This window comes from Sinocyclocheilus anshuiensis, unplaced genomic scaffold (genome assembly GCF_001515605.1).
Source record: "Sinocyclocheilus anshuiensis isolate Anshui unplaced genomic scaffold, SAMN03320099.WGS_v1.1 scaffold13, whole genome shotgun sequence".
NCBI lineage: Eukaryota > Metazoa > Chordata > Actinopteri > Cypriniformes > Cyprinidae > Sinocyclocheilus > Sinocyclocheilus anshuiensis.
In genome coordinates this window covers 1,581,835-1,594,140 of record NW_015538026.1, presented here as the reverse complement: position 1 = coordinate 1,594,140, position 12,306 = coordinate 1,581,835, and the positions used below count along the sequence as shown (strand labels likewise).

General features: G+C 37.0%; 1 protein-coding gene across 2 annotated transcripts in view; it reads right to left on the bottom strand.

The window, feature by feature from the left end:
- Positions 1-2,729: 2,729 nt before the first annotated feature.
- Positions 2,730-12,306, bottom strand: part of LOC107679402 (cadherin EGF LAG seven-pass G-type receptor 3-like) — a 47,269-nt gene continuing 37,692 nt past the window's right edge. Inside the window, exons 26-36 of one of the 2 annotated variants that reach the window (XM_016474936.1) lie at positions 10,061-10,235; positions 9,859-9,971; positions 9,640-9,719; positions 9,016-9,142; positions 8,746-8,865; positions 8,508-8,605; positions 7,608-7,729; positions 7,300-7,473; positions 6,991-7,179; positions 5,242-6,115; positions 2,730-4,499 (exon numbers count right to left, since the gene is read on the bottom strand). In XM_016474936.1, the coding sequence (XP_016330422.1) occupies positions 4,472-4,499; positions 5,242-6,115; positions 6,991-7,179; positions 7,300-7,473; positions 7,608-7,729; positions 8,508-8,605; positions 8,746-8,865; positions 9,016-9,142; positions 9,640-9,719; positions 9,859-9,971; positions 10,061-10,235 (2,100 nt within the window). In that variant the 3' untranslated portion in view covers positions 2,730-4,471. The remainder of the gene's footprint in view (positions 4,500-5,241; positions 6,116-6,990; positions 7,180-7,299; positions 7,474-7,607; positions 7,730-8,507; positions 8,606-8,745; positions 8,866-9,015; positions 9,143-9,639; positions 9,720-9,858; positions 9,972-10,060; positions 10,236-12,306) is intronic. The other variant, XM_016474947.1, reaches the window with a different exon arrangement.

The following is a 12,306-nucleotide window of genomic DNA, read 5'->3' as shown; positions in this document are numbered from 1 at the left end:
TTTCATACTGATCCTCTGTAGAGGACTCCAGGACTAAAAGCATGATTATTACACAGTTTGGGAGACAAAACAATTGAATAGGAAAATAAATTATATATCAATATTCTTATGAAATATTAGATATTATTATGAAAATCTGGCCAATTACTACTCCCATTATTACACTTCTTTTTTCAACATGCTGTCCCAACAGCACTTTAATATGCAAATTAGATACAGTGTATAGATAACATTGTGCTTAATGGGAAAACCAGTTTATGGAATTTGTACACACATACTGCATAAAGCAAAATGGTATATCAAATCATTTTGTTATATATTTTATAACATAGTTGAGAACCATCCTTAAACAAAGTTAGTTATAAAAAAATCCTGAAACCTAAAAATTGATTGGTGATTTAAAAAAAATTCCCATTGTTTTTGCCTTTTCATGTCTACTCTTGTCATTTTATTTTTAGAAAAACTGAGTCCTGGTGTCCTCTACAGAGGACATAGCATAACTTATGAATAAAATATAATTTTTCAAAAATGTTATTTTACCATTTTTCTCTTATGCTCTAAACAATGTAATGACATGAAAAAATACTAAATTCACAAAGCTTTTTATTTCTGGTTCTCAGGAGGCTATGGAGGGGGGAATTCACTCAAGCAGGCTTTGTTCCAATAGCCAATAAAAATCTAATTTCCTTTCATACTCTCTCTCGACACTGATGATGCGTTCCATTCAATCAAAAGTGGGATAGTTAAAGGGATAGTTCATCTGAAAATGAAAATTCATAATTTACTAACCCTCATATCGCTCCAAACGGTGACTTACTTTCTTCTGAGGAACACAAAAGATATTTTGAAAAATGCCTCGGTGTTTATTTTGTCCATGCAATAGGAGTAAATGGGTTCAGTGTTGTTTTTAACCCCATTGACTTTCATTGTATGGAAAACAGTTGAGATATTTCTCAAAATATCTTCTTTTGGGTTCCGCAGAAGAAAGCAAGTCATACATGTTTGGAGCGACATAAGGAGAAGTAAATGACAACAAAATGTTCTTTTTTTTGGTGAACTGTCCCTTTAAAGGCGCTCCATTGTCCGACAGACTTGGATTATGACATATAAATACATAAAGGGGCAGTTGTGGCCTAATGGTTAGAGAGTCAGACTTGTAACCCAAAGGTCGTGGGTTTGAGTCTCAGTACCAGCAGGGATTGTAGGTGGGGGGAGTGAATGTACAGCGCTCTCTTCTATACAATACCACAACTGATGTGAGACCCTTGTGCAAGGCACCCCCAACTGCTCCCCAGGCACCACAGCAAATGGATGGGTTAAATGCAGAGCACAAATTCTGAGTATGGGACACCTAAAGAATCAAATGGTAATACTAACGTTAGCGTTGCAATTGTCAACAAAGCCTTCTAGAATCCAATTTGCAGAGGATAAACAGTGCTATGCAATGCTAGCATTTTACATGAGCAAAATTGTCAACATAAAAGCTCATTTACCATTTTTTACAAGCCTGTAAGACTTATTATAATGTAAATGTAATTACGTTGACCTGTTTATGAATTTAATTTGCTCAGAAGAGTGAATGTTTATCATGCACTGTGTAAGTCTCTCTGGGTCTCATGTTTGAGTGATATCATATAACCAAAACAACCGAAAATCTTATGTTATGGAAGTTTTCCAAATGGGAAATTGGAGTGCAATGATCGAACAGGTCCATCTAGTGCATGTTTACAATGGAAAAGCAGAGCACGAGTTCTGTGTGAACAGCCCAAAACCCTCACACAGTCAGGCCAGAATTGAGCAGTGAGGAGATATTTAGTCCTGATACTTGTGCTTGATGAGAAGAGGAAATGAACTGAAATGAGATTTCTAATGTTACTGTATAGCATTTTAATTTAATGTGTGTGGGTCAAATCAAGGATTGATTAAGGTTCTCCAAGGCCCCCATTTGATGGCATTTACATTACAATGTAAATAGCATCAAACATTACACTACAAATTACTGTAGATTAATTAATTAGAAAGAGCACACCATGTATGGAAAACATTTCAGGGGTCATTGACAGTCCATAATCTATCCTTGGATTCAACTCATCTGACTGTTTTAGGACAGTGTCTTCAGGACCAACCTTTGGATTCAGTTCACTGTAGCTCATTTATACTATGCAGGTTTTTTCAGGTAAATAAGTGCTTCTCTTAAATTGACTTCCTACTCATGGAGTGGTTGAATTTATCTAAGTTCAGTGTTGTTCATTTACTTGTCTTAGTATACAGTGTTTGGGAACAGAGCCCTCTGTTCTTTTTCAAAATATGAAAAATCTTAAAGGTATCAAATGGAAATTCTGTCATTGTTTTCTTACCCTCATGATGTTCCAAACCTATATGTTCTATGTTGCAAGAAATAAAGTCGTAGAGGTTTGGAACAACATGAGGGTGAGTAAATGATGATGCTCTCATTGTTAGATGAACTGTCTTTTTACAACAGTTGACTGGAAATTGAGTGTGTAAACCAGTGAAACAGAATGTTAGACTGAATTAAACTAGTGAGAACCTTCCACTGTAAAAGCAGATTTAATATTTACAATTAGATGTAATTGCATTAGATTTGACTGAAATTTAGAAAGACGTGTAATGTGATGAACAAGTTACATTTTTTTTAACCAAAGAAGTGTTTGTTTTGAATAAAAAACATACAGAAGTGTGGTAGCAATAACTCTTTTATTGACGCCCGACGGGTCTCACTTTCATCTCTCATTGGTAGCAGATTTTTTTTTCTGAACACCCCCATAAGTAAAAGGGATACAACATGTCCCACAATAAACATGTTGAGCCATTATACATTCCCCTTTTCTCTCTCATTGTCTTCCACCACTCTCTCTCTCTCTGATGGACAGAGGACATTTCTTTTCCCAGAATGCATTTTGAACAGAAGAGAAGGGGGACATATCAGACGGTAGATGTACAAAAGTTTCACACATGAAACATTTGAAACAGATGAAATCTCACTCTTAGAAAAAAAAAAAAACCTCCCATATGCTCTTCTTCAGAAACATTCCAGCAACGATTATGGTAGAGAAATTAATTTCAATAAATATCAATAAAGAAAATAAATGAATTTAATGTCTGTACAAGATAAAGTTATGCAGTAATAAATAAAATATAAAACCATGAATAGAAAAATTACTGAAGCACTTTATGACAGGTAAGAGGTATAAAAGGGGTGACATAGGGCACTCTTTTTGGCAAAATTCATGATAATACTGTAAATGACTAAAGAGATAAAGTCATATGATGAAGCATGATTTCCCTTGATATTTTGAGATGCGCTTACCTTAATTGCTGAATTTAGCTAATTTTTCAATGTACCTTCCTCTGAAGCACTAAGATTATTTCATACTCCACAGAGACAATAATGATTGATATTTAGATATCCTCTCTTTGTTAGAAAAGAAATCAAAGGTGGATTAAATATTTTCTCCTGAATAGTTGATTTGGGGTCTTTGAGTAACACTTCCTAAAGCAATGTTTGAATTATGATAAGCCTGGATATGAAAGAGGTCTTAATTATGCTACAAAGTCTTGAATATGCTTGTAGGCTAGTTACACAAATGAATAATAGGTCTCTTCACACAGCTGCAACAAACACATGCTTCAATATTATTTCAGAGCAGTTTGGCCAAAAATATTCCAGAAACCGGACAGGCATTTCATATACAAGCATGAGTTTGTTGGAGTTTGTTGAAATGTGTTTAGACCAACCTAAAATCTTCCAATCAAGTCACCTGTCTGAAAACAATCCATTGATTGACAATCATTACGGTCCAAACATATCTTCTGTTTCATCATTCTTTACAATTACAATCACTGTCTCTGGAGTTTCCCACCAATCCTATGTTTGGGCCAATATCTTCTGCATTTACGCGGACCAATCCTTTTCTTCATAGACTCTCTCCGGTCTATCAGTGGGCGTGGCTTGTTGCATAAACACATGTTGGAATGGAAAGATTGGAGTGGGAATGTTTGGGACTGTTTTGGTTCGGAATGGGTTTGAAAATGTTTTTTTTTTTTATCCTACCCACTTAAACACATATCCACACAATCTTCAAAAACATCACTAGAGATTTTTCTTCTTTGATCTCTGATGAAAAAGATACAAAAAGTATAAAAATGTTCTGTACAGTTTTTTTCTCTCTCTCTCTCTCTGTGTGTCTCTGACCAGTCTTCTCAGCTGTTGGTCTGAAATCTGAGGTTTGTAGTTTGGATAAATGAAAATCATAGAAATCATCACCTTCTCTGGTCTGATTTCCTGTCTGTTCTCAGGAGGGTGACATCTCCAGCCCTCGATGAACAACTTCACTCTCACGTCCAACACACTTCCCAGGGTCAAGTAGGAGTCCTGATTGCTCCGGTTGGCTCTGTCCTGTGATTCTTGAGCCCATCTGCAGAGGTGCATTATGGGACTGTGAAGGAATCATCAAGATTGTCCATCACTTCTGTTAACTCTAAAAGGAGAAAAAAGAAAAAGACAGAACAGGAAAAATGTCAATAATGTCATCCTGTACATCATTTTTTTGAAGGGGCTCACTTAGTACTCTAGGTGAGATATATATGTATACAGATTGATTTTCATTTATTATATATTATGTATTGTTTATAACATCTTTATATTTTATGGAAATCTTGATCACTGAAAAATAATATAAAAAACAAACATTATAAAATATAATATAATAATAATATAAAAACATTCTAAACAATATGAATATATATACATATATACTTATTTATATATTCATATTGTTCAGAATGTTTTTTTTTAAATTTTATAACATTTTTAATGTTAAACAAAAAATAAAAATATCAACAACAAAAAAATAATTATTATTATTTATATTATTATTTATTAGGATTATTTTAATAAAAACTCTTAATTATTTGAATAATGTTATACCCACACATTATATATTATATTTTATAATTTATATATTTATATTGTTTCGTATGTTTTTATTTTTAATAGCAATTTTCATGTTTCATCACTTGCAAATAAAACAATTAAAATTAAAAAGCTAAAAAGTATTTTTTATTGTAGCTGTTGTAAACCACACAAAATTTGCAACTGATCACCATGCATTTTTCTGGATGGAAAAGAGCAGCTTTGACATTTTGTAACTGAACAGAACCAAGGATGAACATGAAACAAATGAGGAATGCAAAAGGTGACAAAACATGGGCTGGACTTACTCAGAGTCAGGTGATACTTCAGAGACGCTCTGAGAGGTCGCAGAGAGAGGAGGTGGGGAAGGGGAGGGGCCTGCCGAGGCAGAGACAGGGTTAGGGGGCGGGGTTAAGACAGAGGAGCTGAAGGAGGCGAGTATGGAGGAGAGAATATCCAGGTGTTCACTAGAGGGTGGGCGACTGGATGGAGCTCCGGGTGCAGCTGTAGATGGAGGGTACCTACATGGGGGGGCGGAGTCTAGGCGACCACGGCGAGAGGGCAGGGTTTCCTGGGGTTCCTCTGTGATTGGTGGAGGTGGTGAGGAGGGTGGGTGTGGCTCAGGGTGTGAGAGCTGTCGGGGTGGCAGGGTTCTCAGCCACTCCCTGCAGGGCTGTACTCCACCGTTAGATTCCAACTGCTCCCGGGACCGACTGCTCATAAGAGCCCCTCCGAGGTGCTCCCGAGAGGCCTGTTGCCTTGTTAGAGTGTTAAGCTGAGTTCTTGAACCACTTAACGAACCCTCTGCCCCCATTAAACCCACCATACCACCCCTGACCACCAGATCCTCCCTGGAGGCATGGATAGTGTGAACAGGGCCCAGCCTCTCTCTGGACCCACCCAGGGGTTCGGCACCAAGCTCGCGTCTTCTCGGCAACAGGTCGAGGTTGTCACGGGAACGCTGACGTCGCGCAAGTGAATCCAGGTGTTCGCGGGAAGAGTATCGGGAAGCAGGTTGGGACAGTGAGCCAGTTCCAGAGTACATACGACCGTAGGAAGCAGCTGGGACACCTCGGTGACCCAATGTGGAGGTCCTGTACCAAGACATCTCGCTGGGAGCGCGACCCCCGGCAGACAAGCCCTGCAGAGCAGGAGGGCATCCAAGACGATTCTTCAGGATTCCTGAGAAATTGATGAAGAGGGGTTTAGTATGGCTTTCTATGCACAGATATCAAAATTCTGGCTAATTGCAATAAGCCGATAACTATTTTCATGTAACGGATATAACTGATATAATTTATATTTCATTTTCAATTTATATTAAGTTATAATATTTTATTGCTATTTTATTTCTAAAATATTTTCTTAAAAACACAAATAAAAATACAATTATTTTATTTCTACATAAATTAAAAATACTATTACACTAAAAGCTCAAATCAGTTGTTGTGAATTTAGACATCACAACATTATAATGTAAGTGTCAGATGATGGAAAGTTCATCTTAAGAAAAAAATAAGCCAGTGAATAAAAAATGTTTAATATCGGTCAGTGTTATTGTAGTATCACTGAGATGCTGTTATAGTTTTAATTAATATTTTGAATTCGTTTTTTATTTTCTGTTGTTATTTGAATTTAATTTTTTTAGTTTAAGTAATTCATTAGTGTGTTTGCCACTTTTATTTGTTATTTTAAATATGTCAACATAGTTTTGTTAATATTTATTGCAGTTTTAGTTATTTTATTACATCAAGTTAAATTAATGAAAATAAATGTTGCCTTGGAACTTAGATGAAAAAAAACAAACAGTGTTTTTAATATTTAATTTTATTTCAGTTAATGTTTATTTTAAGTAATGATTTTTAAAAATGGTTTTAGTTGTAGTTTTACTATAACACCCCATGTTACTTCATTTGTTTTAAATGTTTTAAAAGTTTAAGTGGCGGCAGATGTCATCTAAATGTGAAAAGAGAAGGAATAAGTATGGACAATTAAATATTACAATGTATCGTTTTTGGTCAATATTGGGTAACATTTTGAATGAAAGTGTGCCTCACCCTTGCGGTGTCTGTGTGTGAATCCGTTCTCATCTCCGCTGGTCAGCGCTGCATCTGGTTGGTTGTTATTAGCTGCATCCTTGCTGTAGTCGCCCCCTAGTCGGCGCTCTGAGCCCCATTTCTGCAGTGAGTGCGCCTCGCAGCCTTCCAGCGCTGGCCAGTAGGAGAGCAGGTCATTGCCATCCAGATCTGACACATAAACAGTTCCATACACTAACAGTTGGGTTTATACACTAAAGTTTCTGCACTCCTTTGGCTTCAATACCAATGACATAGACAACTCCAACAATAATATTGGTAGTTTGGTACCTTTTCCACCATTGTGGGTGGGCTCTGTGAGTAAACGTTCGCTGTGACCAGTCCGTTTGAAGCGTCTCTGGATGCGTCCATGCAGGCGCACGTTGTCCTCGCTCTCTGATGATGGGATGGACAAACTCTGCTCCTCTTCCAGTGAGAGATCAGAATCTGAGTCTGAGTCCTCACCTGACAGACGGTCAGAAGAATAGGTAAACTAAATTACACAAATACTGACAAGACAAAGTCACAAACACTAGAATATTATAAGTAAAGAATGACTAGCGATCAGCTAAGGAGTGTGTGTAAGTGTGAATACGTACATGCATGCAGGTTATTGTGTGTTAGTGTACCTCCGTTGCGGTGAAACATTGCCACGTCCAGGTCAGTGGCCCCTGTGTGACCAAGAGTGTGCTCTAGAGTCTGCCGTGCCAAGAGATTCTCCCTGAGAAAAAATACAGGCTAAATTTCAGGATTTCAGTTTGCTACATACAGATACATACAGTAGGTAGTCGACCAAAATGGCAACAAATGTTTACATCTGTTTTCACCGTTCAGCATACAAATTATGTACAATGTAAAAAATGTAAATAAGAAAGTGATATACAATCTACAGTTGATATTGAACAGTATATTATCAGCATAAGAATTTGAGTGAATAGTTTACATCTACAAAACTTTACATTATTTGAAATTACATGAATTATATGAATTAACAATGAACATATTTTTACACATATTAACATAGTAATAACACAGTATTGTAAAAAAACATTGTTAGTTCATTAAACCTTTTAACAATTAAACTCCGCACACCTGACGACAATAGATAGGTGCGTAAGAGGCAAAGACCAACCAGGTCAAAAAACTAAAAAGCAAAAAACAAATCCCGCACACTATCTATGCAAAAAATATCAAAATATTTATTTACTACGTTTCGGTCGCATGACCTTCATCAGGAATTTTTTTAATTATTTTTTTTAGAAAAAAAAATTCCTGACGAAGGTCATGCGACCGAAACGTAGTCAATAAATTTTTTTATATTTTTTGCATAGTGTGCGGGATTTGTTTTTTGCTTTTTAGTTCATTAAACCTTAAAATGTAACCAATAAGTCTAACTTTTATTTCATGACCCTTCTTTATTTTAAAATGTGTTTAAATTGAGGTATAAATTGTTTAAAGAATTTTCAATCTCAAGTTAATGTGTTGATGTGTTGACAGACCTTGCACTGCTGACTGATGAGACGGTTGAAGTTCCGAGTGTGATCCGGTGTAATCCACTCTGCTCCAGCAGGGAGGCGCTGTTGTATGGGTTTTGGCCCTGTACACATACAGCAGGTTACAATTCCACATGCTTATTTTCACTCCGTGAAGTCAAATATGGGTTTGTGTTAAAGATGTGTATGTGGCTGTGCATGTAGTGGGGGTCATATGTTAATATGTATGTTTGTGTTCACTAACAGTAATCTGTGGAGGTCTGGGAGGTTCTTCACTGGGGCTTTTCTTGCCCAAACAGGCCAGTTTCCAGGCCTCTTGCACCTCAGAGTTCAGGAGAGTAAAAACTAACAGTACAGCCAATCCCTGAGACAGGTGAGTAGGAGAATAACATTATACTAGATGATATAAAACACAACTATCAAAGTGTACAGTGTAAAAAATGCAAAAATGACAAACTCAAGCACACAAACATACACAAAAGAAAGAGATGTGTAAGAGTCAGCACACACTTACCTGTACGCAACAGAGGACAATGAACAGGTAGTGGAACGCCAGGACACTGTTATTAACAGCCATAAGACCAAACAACCAAACACATGTACTCAATAATAACAGGAGGAAGGCACTGCGGATAGTAGAACTGAGAGATAGAGAGGGGAAAATAGAATAAAAGGAATGAATTTAGAATAAAGAGATGAAAAGTCATAAATTATGTGCTGAAAATTTGACACTCATGAATTGCATCTAGAAAAACATGCAGGGAAGAAGCACCATTATAACCAGTATAGCTTTTACAATTGTTGGAAAATATATAACAGTAAATATAATATAATATAATATAATCTGATTGTATTATACTAGTATAATTAAAATATTATAGTAACATAATATAAAATAATATTTTTTGGTTGGGGTGTAAAGAAAAAATGCTCACTTTGGATTTAAAATATCTTCTTTTCTTTTTAGCATAAGAAAAAAATTCATACAGGTTTGGAACAATTTGAAGGTGAGTAAATGATGATAGAATTAACATTTTTTTGGAGGTCACCTAAATAATATTCATGATGATAAGGTTTATAAGTTCCCCCTCCCATTTTCCATATTGAATGTTCCTGAAAACATGCATGTTGTACTCACATCACAGGCAGCTTCTTTATATCCTTCTGAGTGGGGTTACATGTCATACGCAGAACAATCAAAAACATCCCACCATTCATCTGTAAAACAGAGAGAGTTGCCAATGTAGATGATCATTACAGTACTAAATACATCCAAAACACAGAAAGAGAATTACAAAGACATATAAAAATTCTTTAAATGGTGCAAACAACACAAACACACTGAAGAGCACAATACCAGTATGACGACGCTAACTGGTCCCGCAAAGCTCCACATGAGCTTATCATACATGGAGATCCAGCAGAAATCTGCGTTGCCATAACCCTCTGGATCCAACCCGACCGCCAGCCCTGCAGCACACATACATGTCACAGAGCATATCTGCATGAAAGCACACATATATATGTGTGTGTGTGTGTGTGTGTGTGTGTGTACACACCTGTAATGATAGCAGGGACTCCCCAGCCAATAGCATAGTAGAATCTCATGGCTCCATAGTTGATGTTTCTTGCTTCTGTTTGCATACGGTAAATATGAAGAGCTTCCACAAAGAGCCACGCAAATGACGACATAAAGAAGTAATGCAGCAGAATTGCAACCACTGTGCACAGGAACTGTACCAATCAGAGAGAATCGGACAGAATGAACCAATTAGACAATAGAAAAGACAAAAACAGCATATTGCATGGATATGTATTTTTTTTAAAAACTATAGTTTTAAATAATATATTTATCCTACCTTAAAATAATGTTATATCAACCGAAGCTAACATTTAAAAGCTGACCCTCATTGTCTGATATAAGTAGCCATCATGTTCCCATAGTCTTCGTCGTGTATTGATGTTGTAACCCGCTGTCGGTGAGTCTAGTCTGTTCTAGTCAAGTCTGTTCATGTCAAGTCAAGTCTCGGATTATTGTTTGGATCACCTGTAAATAAACTGCACTTGGGTTCTTCACTACGCTCGCCTTCAGTGGACTGATTCGTTACAGAATACACGACCGCTAAAAAATGAACCCAGCAGTTTCATGTCTCCTCTGCCTGCGTCAGGGCGGCCGGGCTATAGAGGAGTATGTGGCCGATTTTTGTGAGGTACGTCACTTTGTGGATTTTAATGATGTGACCCTCAAAGACATTTTTCGTTTTGGTGTTGACTGTAAATAAACTGCACATGTGTTCTTCACTACGCTCGCCTTCAGTGGACTGATTCGTTAAAGAATACACGAGCCCCACAATGAACCCAGCAGTTTCACGCCTCCTCTGCCTTCGCCAAGGAAACCGGGCCATAGAGGATTACGTGGAGGACTTTTGTGGACTTTGTCACCAGGTGGATTTTAATGACGTGACCCTCAAAGAAATTTTTCTTTTTGGTGTCGATGAACCCCTTCGTTCAAGTTTGCCAGGGGTAACTATTTGTTGGTCACTGGAATGTTATATTGACTTTGTTCTGTTGTTGGCTGGGTCACCTCTTACTGTGGGAATTGCGGATGAGGAGCCCCGCAACTGTGCTGTACCCTCTGCACCAGAGCATACTCACATCCCGACTGTCTTGGCTGGTGTTGTTCACGTCATGCCAGTTATTCCAGAACCAGCTCACGTCATTGTTTGGGTCACCTGTAAATAAACTGCACTTGGGTTCTTCACTACGCTCGCCTTCAGTGGACTGATTCGTTACACTCTCAAAAAGATTATTTTAACCTAAGCAATGTGGCTAAGTATGTAAATACACATGATACTAAACACATGTTATTAAAGGCCAGACTTTAATGTTCAAAATGCAACATTCAGTTTGATACAGTATGTAACAGAGGACCCTGCTCTTTCTTTCTATTGTGTCCTTGGCCTAATAAAAGTGGGATACACTGTGGCCTATTGGTTTGCAACTGTGTTCTGACTTATTAAGATGTGGTGCTCTGTCAAGTGCTGTGAGTTCAGATCCAGCTCAAACCATTTCCTGATCTCATTCCCATAATTTCCTGAATGCTCTCTGCAGTACATGTCCAAAAAAGAGAATCTAAGCTCTAAAATCAATACACGCAAGCAAAGTCAATGTTTGAGAGAGAAGATGAATTATGAATGAACACATACTCTATCACATACACACTCACATCCCAGTACAGCTGTTGAAATGAATGTACTCAGCAGTAATAGGCTTTTAGTGTGAGTGGTTTGCACTCCTGAGAATAATGTCTGTTAAAAATGGTGTTAACCTGCGTTAGAAAGAGAACAAATGTGTGAGGGTCTGACTGAGGACGAGAGAGATACAGAGAGAGCGTCAGTATCAAGAAAAGTGTTTAATAATGTCTGGTTCCCAGCTCACTGTGTGGTATAAGTGGTTGCACTAATGGCTGAAATGTCAGTTTCTGAATGACAAATCATATTCAAGCTAGTGCTTTATCCTGACAATCAGCTCACTTTCTACTGAACTATTTATGATCTTTAATACCTGCTGTTACACTTGCCTTTATAAAAGATTTAAAATATGAAGTGGTCTCCAAACGTCTGAGACCACATTGAAAATCTGAGACTTTTTTAAAATTCAAAACAGAAAATAAAAAGCTATAAAGGATCTTGACCAAAAGGATCCAAAGCTATAGCATCCTGACATTTTAAAACAAAGAAAAATTATGAACTTATCATATGAAGTTTTTTACTATATATATATTATATATATATATATATATATA